Source organism: Dermacentor variabilis, chromosome 6 (genome assembly GCF_050947875.1).
Source record: "Dermacentor variabilis isolate Ectoservices chromosome 6, ASM5094787v1, whole genome shotgun sequence".
NCBI lineage: Eukaryota > Metazoa > Arthropoda > Arachnida > Ixodida > Ixodidae > Dermacentor > Dermacentor variabilis.
In genome coordinates this window covers 197,357,039-197,375,137 of record NC_134573.1, presented here as the reverse complement: position 1 = coordinate 197,375,137, position 18,099 = coordinate 197,357,039, and the positions used below count along the sequence as shown (strand labels likewise).

At 47.4% G+C, this 18,099-nt stretch overlaps 1 protein-coding gene across 3 annotated transcripts in view; it reads right to left on the bottom strand.

Moving 5' to 3' along the window:
• The window catches only part of LOC142586048 (intermembrane lipid transfer protein VPS13A-like), a 935,034-nt gene that overhangs the window by 638,351 nt on the left and 278,584 nt on the right, over positions 1–18,099 (bottom strand). For all 3 annotated transcript variants that reach the window (XM_075697293.1, XM_075697294.1, XM_075697295.1), the window contains 2 exons: positions 14,631–14,721; positions 14,344–14,516 (listed from right to left, as the gene is read on the bottom strand). In XM_075697293.1, coding sequence (XP_075553408.1) covers positions 14,344–14,516; positions 14,631–14,721 — 264 coding nt within the window. The remainder of the gene's footprint in view (positions 1–14,343; positions 14,517–14,630; positions 14,722–18,099) is intronic.

Below are 18,099 nucleotides of genomic sequence, written 5' to 3'. Positions count from 1 at the left end.
TAGTCGCGACAAGAAGGTCGGGCGATGCCAATCTCGAGCGTGTGCTCAAACTTTGCTTACATGCTCTTGAGTTTTTCTGCTACCACACAATGTGGACAGAAGTGAACAGGTTGACGCTTGTTACGACATGATGGGAGATGTCGTTTATACAGATAGTATTCAATCAGGTGATCATTTGAGGCTTCAAAATTCTCAGAGCAGCACGGAATGGACCGTCGGGAACAGTAGTCAGTCGCGTGATCAGGGACACATTGGAAGAGATGGAGATACATATGGCCTGTGACAGACATATCAGTGATGCTGTTGAGCAGCTGTCAATGCTTGACATCAACTGGCAGGCCATGATTTGTCAAGAAGTCAGCACTGATGATGGCACAGAAAACATCGTCAACAAGAAAAACACAGCAGAAAGCTTGGCATAGGCTTAGGGTTAGGGCGATATGTAGGCAGGAATTCACATGCCATTTACGGCCTGAAGGTACGGTTTTGGCAGCCTTTTACAGTCGGAATGCTACACCCAGACAACACTGACTTCAGCACCTGTGTCAACTAGGCACTGCTGACCACTGGCATGGTTGCAGAAGTAGAGCAGGCGACTTGGGCCACACCACTAACCATCTCTAGAGGTCAGCCAGGCGGTTTTCCTGCCACAAGCAGGGGTGAAGACAGTGGCACTCAACCCCTCCAAAACGGCTATGGTACTAGTCCACACTGGGTGGAGACGGGAGCGCGCACGAGAAGCAAGTTCACAAACACTGGTGACCCATCAACATGCTTAAGAAGGCAAAGAACACTGTAGCCATTTCATCAGACTGTCGGCCACAGTAACGAAGTCAGGCAGGCTCACGTTAACAGCAGCAGAAAGAATAATCTGCATGTTCCTTGGCACTGCTGCAGACACAATTCATGCAGAAGCGGGTTGCTGATGGCAGCTGCACTTGGGCCCAGAAGCTTACCCAAGTGCTGAAAACGTTGCGAAGGCCAACAGTCTTTGATATCTTCTATAGAGCACAGCTACTGTAGACAAGTGTATAATGACGGAGTGGCGCACAGCAGCAGAGCAGCTTTGAGGTCATCATACGGCAAAGCAACGAGTGGGGAGGACAAAATTTTGTTACCCTTGGCTATTGTGTCTGGGGACAGTGCAGAGACGACCAAAGTGTATTTGCACAGATAGGAGTGAATGCCAATGATGGAATAGTGTAATTCTGCCTGGAGGAAACAAATTGTCGGGCTCTGGTCCAAAAGCACTGGCGGTCTAACACTCGGAGCAGACTTCTGTGGAGTTGATGGTGCCCTGGCCCTTGGCAGGTTATGGTAGCTGCTTGGTCGACATGGTCCCGAAAAATTGCACAGGAAATGATAGGTTGTCATGCTGAGGGGCCTCGGAGGGAGCCAAGTACAGAGAAGCAACATCAGGCCCAAACGAAAACCAGATTTATTCTGACTACATCAGCAGGAGCCCGGAGCACCGGTGAACCACTGCGCAAGTGCACTCTGCTCAAGCCAGTGTGACTCTGCTGCTAAGACTATGGCAATGTTTCGACCATGGTGTAGCCGCTACAAATGAAGCAAATGCCTTCAAAGAAGTAATTGTTGGGCTAGTTGGTCATGCATTAACTGCCACGAAAAATTAGCACAACAAAAAGACAATGCACCCAGGTAGGGAAGACAAAGACAAGTGCTTGTCTTTGTCTTGCCTTCCTGTGTGTGTTGTCTCTTTGTTGTGTTAATTTTCGTCATCAGTGTTGTATACTGTTATTTTATTGCTTTGTTCTATTGGATGGCCCCTGGGGTTGCCCCACTTCACATATATAAACACCCTTGCTGCAGCCAAGGGGTAATTTGGGCATGGTGTGGAGCTAGTGTGTGTGTTGTTCCTTCAAAGCCAACAACAGTACTCAGTGCCTCCCTTCACAAACACTACAATGGCACAGACAACAGGATATGCTCCCAGATCTTGGGTGAACATGGCTGTAGATATCATTGGTCCATTTCATTCAGCCCCTCAAGACTGCCAGTATGTCACAGTAATGGTAGACTACTACTCTAAGTGGCCTGAGGTGATTTTAACACCATGTGTAACTAGTCAATCTGCAATCGGTTTCCTAGCCTCCGTGTTTTCTATAGCGGGACTGCCTGAGGAAATCATAACTGATAACTGCCCCCAGTTCACCTCTGTTGGATTCAAAACATACTCCACTACAGAGGGAATTAAGCACATCTGGTCCTCACTTGATTTCCCTCAGTCTGATGGACAGGTTGAGGGTTTAACTGCATTTTCAAGTCATTCATTCAGTGCGCACTTCAAGAATGAAGTCCTCTAAAGAAGACAGTTCTCGAATACGTCACAACATACCGAACCATTCCTCATACTGCAACGAAGTTGTCTCCATTTTACTTATTACGTGGTCGAAAACCTTGAACGCGTTTCCATGTTGTAGGCTTCTCTGCACACAGTTTTCACAAGAACCCATACCACGAGTACCAGCAACTGCGACAATGTGTTGAACACTATCAGCGTAAAACACAAGAGGATGCCAATCGAAGACATCCTGCCTACCACAGTTCTTTCAACCTGGCGACCAAGTCCGTGTGCGTCAGAAAGAACAAGGAAAAATGTCCTGCCAGTATTCACGCCCCAGGATCATTCATTCCAAGGTAGCCGTAACACTATCATCTGAACAACAGCACTCACTACCTGGCATGCATCAAAGCTTTCCAAGATTACACTGAAGGGCCCCACAAAACAGTCACTACAATGGTATGATTATTCATACCCTATTCCACTACACCAAACACACACAGCACCACCCATGCCATTGCATTCAAGTCTGCCAGAATCTCAATCCACCCAAGATTTCACAGCCTCGGACACAAGTGGAATCACCCGAGTACCGCCAACGATCGTTGTCCCTCACGTCACGACTTCAAGATGCGCAGCCACAGCAACAAGTGGAGTCGCCCAAATCACGCCAACGGTCGTTGTCCATCATGCCACAACCTCAACCACCAGAGCAATCGGCAAAGCCTCAACGGGAGCGCCGGTACCCACGGCACCTCGACAACTATGCGTAGTTCAATACTATTTTTGTTGAGGGGAGGAGAAATGTTGTATATTTATATGTTGAGCCTGCTCAGAAAAACCCATTGAAGTTGTTTTTGAGATAATCATTTACATCATTTTTCCTGGCTCTGAACAAAGCTAATGAAATATTGTCACCCAGCTATTACAACTAAAACAGTTTGGCAAAATACAGATTGGCAAAGAACGTCTGCCTTTAGCGATGGCTGGTCCTTGGAGAGCCCGCGCGCAACCACGAACTTCGTCGTTCTCGCCTTAAGGGTCCCGTGTCAACACGTGCAAACTTATTTCGCGTCATTGCTCCCCTCTCAAAAGCGACCGGCCCGGTCGCTTCAAGGGCAGCGGGCGCGCACTATGGGCAAGAGTGCCAACATGAAAAGAAAAAAAAAACATACAGGAATGTACACAATGCTGAAGCGGTTTGTGAGGGTTGCTTAGCCCTGGCGTGCATAGTACGGCTTCATCCGTACTACGTGGACGACTTCAGCACGGGGACGGCGTCGGTTCGAACCAGGATCAGAGCTTTGAGGCACCACCTCGTAGTTCACATCACTGAGGCAGCGTACAACTTCATAGGGGCCGAAGTAGCGGCGCAACAATTTCTCTGAGAGCCCACGGTGTCGGATAGGTGTCCATATCCACACGCGGTCGCCTGGTAAGTATTGGACATTCCGTCGGGTCCGTTTGTAACGGTAGGCGTCGGTATTCTGCTGGGTGCGGATGCGATTCCGTACAAGCTGGCGAGCTTCCTCGGCTTTCTTGACGAAATCTTCAGTGGTGTCATTCCTTGTGGTTCCGTGGTCTACCGGGAGCATGGCGTTTAAGGGGGTTGTAACGCGACATCCGTAAACAAGCTCGAATGGTGTAAACTCGGTGGTCTCCTGCACAGGGGTATTGTAATCAAACGTGACGTATGGCAAAATTTCATCCCATGTTTCGTGTTCCACATCAACGTACATGGAGAGCATGTCAGCTAATGTTCTGTTTAGGCGCTCTGTTAAGCCGTTAGTTTGAGGGTGATAGGCTGTGGTCTTTCGGTGGTCGGTGTGCGTCAGTGTGACGACTTGTTGCAATAACTCCACTGTAAACGCTGCACCGCGGTCAGTAATGAGTACAGCGGGTGCAACGTGGCGAAGCACGATGTTATGGACGAAGAAGCTGGCAACTTCAGCAGCAGTTCCCCGCGGCACAGCTTTCGTCTCCGAAAAGCTCCCTTTTCCACGTCATCCTCTGGGAACAAATGGGTAGCCGACGCAACTGATTACGCCATCCGATACGCTATCACGTGGGCAATCCCTACCAGTTGCGCCACTGACGTCACGCACTTTCTCTTGCATGACATTATCTTGCTTCATGGCGCCCCGCGACAGCTGCTTACTGACCATGGTCATAGCTTCATCTCGAAAGTTATCGCCGACATTGTGCATTCCTGCTCCACTCAACACCAGTCGACTACCTCGTACCATCCTCAAACCAATGGCCTGACAGAGCAGTGAAACCGTACTTTTATTGATATGCTGTCCAAGTACGCTTCCAAGGACCACCACGACTTGGACATTGCCCTTCCTTACGTCACATTTGCGTATAATTCTTTCCGGCACGACACCGCCGAAATTTCTTCATTTTATCTACTGTATGGTCGCAAACCAACCTTGCCCCTAGACACGACACTTCCTCCTGCTGCGATGTCAACAAGCGAGTATGCGCGCGAAGCCATCGCCCTCGCCGACCATGCACGCCAGCTGGCCCGTACTCAACTGAAGGCCTCGCAAACCACTCAGCAGCGTCAGTACAATGCCCCCACCGTGACGTACAGTTTTTGCCTGATGCGCGCATGCTCCTGTGGTCGCCCTCCTGTCACGTCGAACTTTTAGAAAAGGTCCTATCGCGGTACACAGGGCCCTGGCGCGTGCTGCGCCAGGTGACGCCTGTGACGTACAAAATTGTTCCAGTGAGTTCGGCATCTAGTGATGTCGTGCACGTCAGTAGGCTCAAGGCATACTACAATGCTTCCGAATCCGGCCTTTAGTGGCTCCGGGACGGCGCTTTTGCCGCTGGGGGTAGTGCTACGGAACAGTATTTGCGATAACGAAGAGGCGAGCAGTGTGAAGACGACGACGAAGATTAGAGGCTAGCGCAGGCTGTTGCCTCTTGGCCAAGTGCGGCGTATTTCCTTATAAATATACTTGTATATAGGTTTCCGTCTGTGTCTTCCTACGTAATAATATTATAGTGAAATAAACCAGGCTAACTGCATGGCACAAAAAGATGCAGATGACCAATGCACTTCTAGGTAAATCTAAGGATATATATATATATATATATATATATATATATATATATATATATATATATATATATATATATATATATATATATATATATATATATATATATATCCACGACATATATGTAAGAGAAAAATTATCAAGTATCCCAAATTCACTGATTTTTTTGAAAAAGTGAAAACTCCCACCGGAATAAGGATGTTTCTTTTAAAATCTCCACCAGCACCAGGTGAGCCAAGTGACTTTCCAAGCAATGGAATCATGGTAATTATTGTAAGTTAATATGAACAACAGTGTTAGAGAAAAAACATTGCCTATGGACTCCTACTGAAGCTGGGAGACCGGAAACTCTTTACCAATGTAGGTAATCTCTGTGGCTTGTCTGGCGCTCCCTTAACATGCCAGCAGGCAAAATCTAATCAAATGTTATTTGCTGTTCAGATCGTATTCGACTTCAGAATTCACTATCAAAAATTATCAAATAGCCGTTTCCGTTCTAATATAATGCCAAACAGCACTTTTAAAGTCTTGAAGGTGAGGGCCCGATGTAAGTGAGGACTCTTATTTCAAATTATTGTGTTGCTGGAGAATCGTAGCTGTTGCACAGAGGTGCAACAAATCCTGAGAGAATTAATGCACAGGTGTTAATTGGTTCTGTTGAACAAGTTCCCAGCTGTCATTCAATATAAACACACCGTTTTGGGGCAGCCTGTAAGTATGCTAACTAGATTCAGGCAAGGAACACATTTTTTTTAGTCTCACTATGTGTGCAACCTATTAAAACTGGGCGCCCGATGTCGTACCACACCTATCTTCTTCAACGAACACAGCAGATCTACAAATATCTATGTGAGACAAGTATCTATGTGAGACATGCCGTTCCTTTAATTGCTTCATTATTGTCCTTATGATAGAGCACCTGATAACTGAAAGCAGCCGTTTATAATAGAGATGCTGCTTAGTTAAGCGGACTTAACAGTTCTGAACAGCGGCATTATATTCAGGTATGAAATATAAGTCCCTAGAAAGAAGGCAAAGGACGCAGCTACCTTCTCTTCTTTCTTGTTCTTTTTTAAAATAAATTCTGGCATTTTATGTCTGGCAATAAGATTATTAATCACCCTGTTCAGTTCTCACCACCTGGGGTTCTTCAATCTGCATCTGAACAGAAGCACACAAGTGTTTTTTTCATTTTGTTCCCATCGAATTCCGCAACCTGGTTTGAACCCGCGAGCCCGAGTTTAGCAGCGCACTACCATATTGTCACGGGTATAAAACTATTTACATGTCGTATTTACAAGGTGTATATAAACAGCAGCCAAGGATCCCGAGAGGCTGTTGCCACTTCGTCGTCTTCACCATCGACGTTCTTGTTTTCTTTTGTCACCGTAACACGACCCCCAGCAGAAAAAGCACCGTCCCGGTGCTTCAGACGGGGCCGTCGGTGAGGGCATAGTAAGGCTTAAGCCGAGAGACATGTACAACGTCAGGTGATGTGGAACCAGGTGGCATGATGGAGGTCTCGGTGATTATCTCGTAAGTGACATTGGTCACTTGACGTAGAACACGGTGGGGCCTTTGTAGCACTGAAGGAGTTTCTCAGAGAGCCCCACTCGGTGGCAAGAGGACCAAAGTAGCACGAGAGAGCCTGGTGGAAAATATGTGTCCCGATGGCGACGATTTTAAGTGTGCCGTTGAGATTCCTGCGATGCCAACAGATGAGTACGGGCAAGCTGGCGCGCATGGTCAGCGTTGGTGATGGCGTCGCGGGCATACTTGGTCCTCAAATCCTGTGTCAAGGGGACTAAATTGTCCTATGGTAAGACAGGGTCACAACCGAAGAGTAACTAACAGGGGGAATACCCAGCAGTATCGTGGCGTGATGAATTACAGGCGAACGTGACATAAGGGAACGCCACATCCCAGTCCTTGCGGTCGGGTCAAACGTATTTCAATAGCATGTCAGTAGTGTTCCGACTAACTCGCTCAGTAAGGCCGTTGGTCTGGGAATGATAGGAGGTAGCCAGTTTGTGCTTGGTTGAACATGAGCGTAGGATATCGGCAATGACTTGGGAGAGGAAAGTGCGGCCGCGGTCAGTAAGGAGCTGTCGCGGGGCGCCATGTACTAAAATGATATCCTGGAGTAGGAAATCTGCGACGTTGGTTGCGCAGCTCGTGGGAAGTGCCCGAGTGATGGCATAGCGCGTCGCGCAATCAGTAGCGACAGCGATCCACCTGTTGCCGGAGTTGGACTTGGGGAAAGGGCCAAGGAGATCCAAACCCACGTGAAAGAATGGCTCAGGTGGAATGTCGATCGACTGTACGTACCCGGCAGGAAGCGTCGCTGGCTTTTTGCAATGTTGACAGGGCTTGCAAGCAGCTACATAGCGCTGTGCGGAACGTGCGAGGCCGGGCCAGTAGAAACGGTGGCGCACGTGGTCGTAAGTGCAAGCAAACCCAAGGTGTCCAGCAGTTGGGGCGTCATGAAGCTCCTGAAGCACGGTTGAGTGGAGGTGTTGAGGGACGACAAGGAGAAGGGGAGGACCGTCTGGATGAAAACTGTGTCGGTACAATATGCCGTAATATGCTGGTAATAGAGTAGTTCCGCTCCGCAGGTGACAAAAGACGGCTAGCGTACGCGATGACACGTTCATGGTTATGTTGAACTTTTGCCAAGACGGCACCAATTCCGTACCCACTGACATCGGTGCGCACCTCTGTTGGGGCTGATGTATCGGAGTGTCCTAGAATCGGTGGGGTGGTGAGCATTGTGGTAAGGCACGAAAAGGCGGTGGCCTGAGAGGATCCCCATGAAAACGGCACACTTTTTTTCAGGAAATCTGTGAGAGGGTGTGCAATGGTGGCAAAATTTTTAACAAAGCAGCGGAAGTAAGAGCAAAGGCCCACGAAACTTCGGACATCTTTTGCGCACCGTGGAACAGGAAACACTTTCACGGCGCGAATTTTCTCTGGGTTTGGTCGGATGCCAGTCGCATTGACGAAATGTCCAAGAACAGTAATCTCACGATGGCCAAAGTTACATTTCTTAAAGTTAAGCTGTAGACCGGCCTTGCGAAAGACGGCAAGTACAGCTGAAAGGCGCTCAATGTGTGTGCTGAATGAGGGCGAGAACACAATAACATCATCCACGTAGCAGAGACAAGTCGACCACTTGAATCCTTGGAGTAATGAGTCCATCATACACTCAAAGGTAGCCGGAGCGTTGCATAGCCCAAAAGGCATAGCTTTGAAGTGGTAAAGACCATCAGGTGTTATAAAGGCGGTCTTTTCACGATCTAGATCATCGACAGCGATTTGCCAATATCTGGACCGTAGGTCGATGGACGAAAAATACTGTGCCCTGTATAGGCAATCGAGGACGTCATCGATACGAGGTAGTGGGTAGACGTCCTTCTTCGTGATGCGGTTGAGGTGGTGGTAATCAACGCAGAATCTCCATAAGCCGTCCTTCTTTTTGACCTGCACGACAGGGGATGCCCAGGGACTTGACGATGGCTCAATGATGTCTTTCGCTAGAATCTTGTCTACTTCTGTTTTGATGACATGACGCTCTGAAGCTGAGACTCGGTAGGATCGCCAATGGATGGGTGGATTATTTCCTGTATGGATACGATGTTTGACAAGTGACATCTGGCCTAAGGGTCGGTTGTTCAAGTCGAATATCTCCTTGTAGGAAAGCAATAGGCTGCAGAGCTGTTCAGTCTCCGTAGGAGTGAGATTCGGGGCAATCATTTTCCTAATGTCGTTGTCAATACATTTGTCAGCCCGGAAAGGCTCACAGGAAGCATCGACAGCAAAAGTCTCAACGCAACTAACTTCTAAAGCAGTGATTGTAGCCAGGGTGATATCTTTAGGCAGAGTTTCCTTAGCGAGCCCAAAATTCACCACAGGGAGATATGTGCGATTGTCTGTGACCTTCAGGATTGTATGCAGGACAGTAACGTGGGTGAGAACGATGGCAGTTATGGGAGCGGAGATGTAATCACCATTGAGCACTGGCGGAGAAGGCGACATTTCGATGTATGTCAACACCTTTGGTGGAGCGTGAACAAAATCAGTCGGTCTTAGGCGAATTTTGTGTGGTGTTGGAGGAACATCCACTAGAGGCAGGTCAAGACGCACAGTACTTGAGGAACAGTCGATGAGCGCTGAATGGGCAAAGAGGAAGTCTAGGCCTAGTATGAGGTCATGGGCGCATTGGTCAAGCACAGTGAAAAGGACGACAGTATGGCGGCGGGAAATGCTCACACGTGCAGTACACATTCCGACCACGGTCATCGTGCTACCATCAGCGATCCGTACAAACCAAGTAACGGCAGGCGTAACAATTTTCTTTAAATGGCGGCATAGGTGGCTGGTCATAATCGATATACAGTAAAACCTCGTTAAACCGTACCCGCTTAAACAGTAGTTTCGGTTTAAAAGTAGTAAAGTCAATTCCCGACTCAGCGGCCATTGAACATAATGTATTTAGTATCCGCATAAACCGTACCAGCTTATTGCGTACGCATCGGTTAAAACGTAGCGTTTCCACTTTTCGCCGCGCAAACACGGCGGTGCGTCGTCTCCACCGGGCGGTCCGGCAGAACAACAAGCCTCAGAGATCGGTACAACGGCCTCCAAGCGCCCTGTGCGTTTGCAAGTGAAGCCGCATCAACATCAACATCATTTCGACGCCGTGCCAGAGAGCGAGAGAGCGTTATGGCGTCGTGCAAGCGAGGACTCGCGTCATGCCGAAGCTCGGATAAAAAAGACGCCGGGTGCTCAGCATAGAAGAAAAATTAGACATTGTCCGTGCTATCGAACGTGACATGAAGAGTCGGCGCTGGCCCGCGACATGGATCTGCTGTTGACTACAGTGTGTGGCATTTGGAATGCGAAGTTGCTCGGCAGCGCTGCTGCGACCGCGAAGAGATGTCGGCTACGAGGTTCGACTTTTCGCCATCGTTGCCTCTGTTGTTGCCGAAGTGTCGACTAGCGACAGTGGTGAGGACGACACGGAAAGCGACAGCACGGGCGATTCAGGCCCGACAGTGGCAGAAGTTGCGCGTTACGTCAGCCTCGTGAATGCAATCGTCGCAACGAGAACAGGGGCGCGATAACGTAACTATTCCAAATGAAAAGTTTTCCAAACTCCGGCACCCGGCAATGAAAAAGGCGCCCCGGAACTTATGCAGCACTAGCGCGTGCACGGAGAATACGTAACGCCAACGAGGAATCTGCTGTGCGAATGTTTGCCGAGAGGAGGGGGGGCTGGCTGAGAAGCTGGCACGCAGCTTGAGTAAGTTTGAGGCTGCTGTCGTCGTGCTAGGCCGCCGCGGCATCAAACTAAAATAACACTTATGTCGCGCGAAGTGAATAAATACTGCATGTTTTTTCCCCTTTCATCGCACTCTCTCTGAGTTCTGTTTTCTACAGGTAAGTGGGCGATCTCATGCTATTTCGGTTAAACAGTACTACCGTTTAGTACGTACTTTTTCCGAGCTCCGGCCGACTACGGTTTAACGAGGTTTCACTGTATGTGCTTCGGTATCTATGAAGGCTGTGACGGGTGTCCCATCAACTTGGACACCAAGGAGGTTACGTCTTGTAAACAGCGTCAAAGGAGTATTTTGCGGTGAATCCGACATTGCAGCACCACCTCGAGGTGCCACATTGCCTAGTTTTCCTGCTGGGACGGTCCTGGGTAGGTCGGCGACGGCAAGTGGTGAAGCTGGGGCGTACGTGGCTGGTGACGTTGAGGCGACAGCGAGCGAGCGTAGCGGCGAGTTGAGGTAGTGGCGTCGGAAGCATCGTAGAAGCGACGAGGTGAGGAACTTCAGGGCAAACTTTAATTCCGGAAGGTGTTTCGAGGAGGGGACAGCCAACGGCTCCGGCAGTGATGGGAAATGTAACCGATTCGTCCGCAACAGAAACAAATCGGCCTGTCGTCAGGTGTACGCCAGTCCAAGGGATTCCTGTTAGTGCAGGGATAACGGACACTGTGAGGTGGACTACGGTAGGATCGAGCCATAGGAGCAGGGCCGGTGTCATGGCGACTCAAGGAGCAGGTGCTGGGAAGATCCATATTAGCAATTTCCTGGCTAACGACGGACTGGATCAACGATATTATCTCAGTAGTGTTGTTCCAAGATGTCTGTTGAGGTGAGGCAGGAAACGCTGCTTCGAGTTAGTGGCGTACAATTCGGGTCACATTTTCGCTTGGCGGTGGCAAGCTAGATTGGTCGGTGGGGTTGGTTCAGGAAGAGGTCGCTGCACTATTTGGAAGCCGTGTAAAATGATTGTATATACGACGACTCTTCGCGTGCTCGAAATGGCGGCATTCCTTCATGATGACGTCAATAGTCGATAAGTTTCTGAAGACCAGAAGCTTGAATGCATCGTCCACAATGCCTTTGATAATGTGTCCAACCTTGTCCGCCTCTGGCGTGGACGTGTCGATTTTATGACAGAGGGCCAGGACGTCCAGAATATAGGAGGGATACGACTCGGTAGCAGTTAGGGCACGCATGGCAAGTTGTTGCTTGGCAGCTAGTTGTCGACCAGTCGGATTACCAAAAACGTCGGACAGTTTTCCATTGAACAAGTCCAGCTCGTTAGCCCTTCCTCGTGTGTGTAAAACCATGTTCGCGGTGTTCCTCCGAGGTGGAACACGACATTGGCCAGCATTATGGTCGGATCCCACCTGCTCACCTTGCTGATGCGCTCATACATCTTCAACCATTCTTCAACGCCAACACCATCGAGGCCAGTGAACTTGCCGGGGTCTTGCAGCTGAGGTAGAGCAATGTGCTGGGCATGCGTAGTCGGCATTGCTGCTCCAGATGCGGCGCCTTCCACCGGAAGCATGGTCGCGGGCTGGGTGAGACGTCCGCTGTGGAGCTCCGTGGCGAAGACGCGTACTCCGCACCTCCACCAAAATGTCACAGGTATAAAAATATTTACACGGTGTATTTACAAGGTGTATATAGAGAGCAGCCAACGATCCCGAGAGGCTGTTGCCACTTCATCATCTTCACCGTCGACGATCTTGTTCTCTTTTGCCCCCGTAACAATATCCACTAAGTAGCCTCTAATTAGGCTACCCCGCCACTTTCTTTCTTTCTGTTGTTGTTGTTGTTAAGCATGGACTGAACAAAAAAATGTCACATGGCTTACGGGCCAAAGATTAGCATATATAATGGCTACATAAAGCTGTTTTGGGCGCCCTAAGTCCGACCACAATAAAAGAACCTGTACCAATTATTCCGCATTCTGTTACACAAGGAAGACAGAAACATGAATGGAATGTTGCACTGCATTTTGTTTACTTTTCCTAAAGAATACTTCCCATAAATCTGTATACAGGGCACCAGATGGGGCAGATATGCTTTATTTGTTTGAAGTGGCAAGCAGGAAGTTTACACGTTTTCCCGTCTGTGTTTCGCAAGACCTACTGATGGAAAACTATATGTGCAAAAATAAGACAGGAGAGATACATGCTGCTTGAAAAATAAAAACATTTGTTCTCCAAAGGGAACCTTACAACAACATAGCAGAATGAAAGCCGACCATGCGGCCGCAATGCACGCACAAGCCCTGAGCAGCATTAAAATAATATGAAGTGAAATAAAGAAAGGGAAGAAAGGCATTTATTACCAAGGCCTAAATACATGTCATATCAATTATAAACATTGTTTGAGCGGTCTGAACACATATACCAGTGTGCGAAGTAGCACAAATGGCCCTTCCGAGAAGTATCGCCAGCAGTTTCCAAAGGCGTAACCTCGATGCGGCCCAATCCACTTTGATCGCAGCACCCCTACAGTGTTTCTCGTCGCCTTGCGCCTCACTGCAAAGCATGCGCCACCCCAGCCACTTGTCCCTCTCAAGCATATTCTAGTACATTCTAGCCGAACGTGCCAAAGGATATTTTTTTTTTCTTGCGAGTACATTACGTGCATTGAAACAGTTTCTGTATCAATAATGAGTAATGTCGTTAATATTGGCAAGTTTGCAGCAATAACATAGCCATGTCTACCTTTAGGGGAAAGAAACAGAGATAGGCATGCTCACATAGAAACACATGGCGGGCTTGTTATGAAAGCTGCGGCATTTGTCTTCACTACAATCCTAATACGGCACGTTTATGTTAAGGATGGGCGAATATCTTAGCTGTGTTACAAGTTCCGGCATATGAATAAGGTACACTTCAAATGTACCAATGTAAACATGGCTACTGTTGTTGCCACTCGAGATTTGTTGTGTGCCCACAAGTGCAGACAAGAGAAATCGAAGGGCACCCTCTTTTTTATCTGTTGTTGTTGATCACAACCATTATAAGGCCTACAAATAATAAAGCCAAGGTAAGTTCGGTTGTAGATTTTTTTTTCCTGGAAGTGCAGAAAGTGATAAAAGGAATGAAACGGGGCATCTGTTTAAGAATCTGTTTGGTGCATGCAGATCACTTGGTAAGTCTTGAAGAGTCATTCACATAGCATTCGACAGATGGTAAGCACGATCATCATCAGTTAGCCATGGCACACGACATATCGCTGCTGCAAGTTCGGGGTGCAATCATTATGCAGGAAAGAAAAAAATTTTATTTTGATTACAAAATTCAGGGGTGTGATCATTACGAGAGTGCGATCATAATGCAAGTAAATACGGTACTCGAAGCAACCTACTTTGCCGTTAGCCATTTAATGCTTACATCTACTCTTGATTAAAGGAAAGCCCGCATTCCTTTTTTTTGCCTTGCAAGTGCTCAAAAGATAAAATAATGTATAACTGAAGCAACCACACATTCAATCAATGGAACATGATTTCTGAACTAGCGAGGTCCCTGAATGCAGTCGCTTATTTCATGCTGTAGCACTTCAAACTCGCTCTTGCCGCAACAGTTGAGCACGGTAGACAGCTGAACTTTTGCACAAAGCTGAAGACCTGTTTCTGCAGTGCAGGACTTACCTGAGCATCTTCTGCATCAGTATACAGCACCAGGTGCAGCCCTTCCAGGGCAAGAAAGACATTTGTCTTTTTGTAGACATCAACTGAGCTTGTCAGGAAAGTCTCCAGCTTCTTGACAGAGTCAACCGCAGGGGCTGGGGAAACCATCAGAGGTGGAGACAGTGGGGTGGACACTGCAGCGTCAAGGGGTCAATGCACATGGGGAAGGGCATGTCAGGTCCTGCACAAATCCTTGCCCATAGCCGCACTGCATTTCAACAAGCAAAAATGTGGGCCATTTAATGTACCTTGGTTGTGAGACTCAATGACTTCTTTTTCTTCCAAGTTTTCTTTGAAGATAGCAATGACTGTGCTTAGATCCCTCTGACCGATGTTGACCTGGTTATTGATAAGTCAAAACAAGCAAATGTGAGATGCATAAAATAATCTATTGCACACTGTCTCCAGTCTGCATTCTCGAAATGCTCATTTAGACATACATCACGTCTCAAGTGACATTGCAAAGCTTCAAACATCTTAACATTAAATAGAGACAAAGGTTCAGTTTCAAAGATCAACATGCATATGCACACTCACCGACAATTGTGAATGGGTTCACAAGAATGTTTTAATTGTGAGCCCATCCAAAAAACAAGTTTCCAAAAAAATAAGCCGTACCATTGTTTTCTAGAGCACCAGCAGTATGGCATATCTTTTTTACAGACTTCCATTCACTCTTAAGTGCTTTACTGGAGCAATATCGTCTCTAAATTTTACCACAGTCGAGGCAGTGACTGGCAGAAGAGAGGCAGCTGCCATTGGTACCAGTGGTACAAGGCACTACTGTTTCCCCCTAGTCAGGGCCTTCGTTGTTTGACACACACTCCTTTGCAGCAACTGCGCTGCCCAAAAATGCACAAATGGTCACTGACAATCCAAAAGCATGCAAGGCATCTTGCTGTTCACTCTTTATAGTAAATTATCTACAATGATATGGCTGTTGCGCTACAGTGCCCATAGATGTCAGCATTCATATCCCTATTAAAGCCAGAGAGCCCGTCTCTGCGGTCACTGCAGGAAAGAATTGCACCAGGTGTCAAAAGATTGAGGTTGAGGTTGAGGTTTATTTTCCTTGAATGTGATGGGAGCCCTGTATGTCTATTCTATACTCGTCTATAGATTTAAGTGCTGTTATTAGAGAAGTGTAAACAACCAATTAGCCCAAATTCCTCTTCTAGTGATATGGAGAAAGACAGCGCCATTTGATTTTAAGTCAAATTAATTAAAAGGTTCAATAAATCATCCAGCATGTCCAAAACAGTTTGCTTACAAAATACCTGTCAGCATCATGCTTGTAAGTGACTGAAAATGCATAGTTTCTCAGGAAATTAACAGATTAACAGGAATTAACAATTCAGCCAGTGTGGCTGTGAAGGACATGGATCACTGTCACTTCATCATCACGTCTTTGCAATCAATAGATTGGAGCCAGAGAGAGCTGGAACCACACGTGCTACCAATTAAGCTGGTGCTCGGATGCCAGCACAGACTTTCCTCTACTAATAAAGGTAAAACACCTGCCTCGCGTGCAAGCGGTCCGTGGTTCGAATCCCGGTGCCGCGCAATTTTCCATCGGATTAAAAATAAATCCGCGTGTTGATAAAATTGCATAAACAGGCCTGGAGTGTGGCCTGATATCAGTGACCAGAACCGGTAACGCACTCCCTCACCAGAGCAGGATTGGCCACCCTGGTGCAGTACTAGGCCACAACCTCCTATATGAACACAACAATCAAACCCCGGCCCTCAGTCCCCAGCAGCTGCGAAGCAACTGACCACGGTGGCGGTCAGACCTGCGACGCACCAGAGGGTGCTAAGAATCTCTGGTTCCGGACAGGCCGCCATTGGAATATGAACCTGGCAACGTTTAAGGCTAAAACGTTATCTAGTGAGGCGCGTCTAGCAGTGCTATTGGAGGAATTAGAGGGCAGTAAATGAGATATAATAGGGCTCAGTGAAGTTAGGAGGCCAAAAGAAGCATATACAGTGCTAAAAAGCGGGCAAGTCCTGTGCTACCGGGTTTTAGCGGAGAGACGAGAACTAGGAGTCGGATTCCTGATTAATAAGACTATAGCTGGTAACATACAGGAATTCTACAGCAATAACGAGAGGGTGGCAGGTCTTGTTGTGAAACTTAATAAGAGGTACAAAATGAAGATTGTACAGGTCTACGCCCCTACATCCAGTCATGATGACCAGGAAGTCGAAAGCTTCTATGAAGACGTGGAATCGGCAATTGGGTAAAGTCAAAACAAAATACACTATACTGATGGGTGATTTCAATGCCAAGGTAGGCAAGAAGCAGGCTGGAGACAAGGCAGTGGGGGAATATGGCATAGGCACTAGGAATAGCAGGGGAGAGTTATTAGTAGAGTTTGCGGAACAGAATAATATGCGGATAATGAATACCTTCTTCCGCAAGTGGGATAGCCGAAAGTGAACGTGGAGGAGCCCGAACGGCAAGACTAGAAATGAAATAGACCTCATACTCTGCGCTAACCCTGGCATCATACAAGATGTGGACGTGCTCAGCAAGGTGCGCTGCAGTGACCACAGGATGGTAAGAACTCGAATTAGCCTAGACCTGAGGAGAGAACGGAAGAAACTGGTACATAAGAAGCCGATAAATGAGTTAGCGGTAAGAGGGAAAATAGAGGAATTCCAGATCAAGCTACAGAACAGGTATTCGGCTTAAACTCAGGAAGAGGACCTTAGTGTTGAAGCAATGAATGACAATCTTGTGGGCATCATTAAGGAGTGTGCAATAGAAGTCGGTGGTAACTCCGCTAGACCGGATACCAGTAAGCTATCGCAGGAGACGAAAGGTCTGGTCAAGAAACGCCAATGTATGAAAGCCTCTAACCCTACAGCTAGAATAGAACTGGAAGAACTTTCGAACTTAATCAACAAGCGTAAGCCAGCTGACATAAGGAAGTATAATATGGATAGAATCGAACATGCTCTCGGGAACGGAGAAAGCCTAAAAGCAGTGAAGAAGAAACTAGGAAATGGCAAGAATCAGATGCATGCGTTAAGAGACAAAGCTGGCAATATCATTACTAATATGGATGAGATAGTTCAAGTGGCTGAGGAGTTCTATAGAGATTTATACAGCATGAGTGGTACCCACGACAATAATGGAAGAGAGAACAGTCTAGAGGAATTCGAAATCCCACAGGTAACGCCGGAAGAAGTAAAGAAAGCCTTGGGAGCTATGCAAAGGGGGAAGGCAGCTGGGGAGGATCAGGTAACAGCAGATTTGTTGAAGGATGGTGGGCAGATTGTTCTAGAAAAACTGGCCACCTTGTATATGCAATGCCTCATGACTTCGAGCGTACTGGAATCTTGGAAAAACGCTAATATAATCCTAATCCATAAGAAAGGGGACGCCAAAGACTTGAAAAATTACAGACCGATCAGCTTAATGTCCGTTGCCTACAAAGTATTTACTAAGATAATTGCAAATAGAATCGGGAACACCTTAGACTTCCGTCAACCAAAGGACCAGGGAGGATTCCGTAAAGGCTACTCAACAATAGACCATATTCACACTATCAATCAGGTGATAGAAAAATGTGCGGAGTATAACCAACCTTTATATATAGCTTTCATAGATTACGAGAAAGCGTTTGATTCAGTCGAAACCTCAGCAGTCATGGAGGCATTGCGGAATCAGGGTGTAGACGAGCCGTATGTAAAAATACTGAAAGATATCTA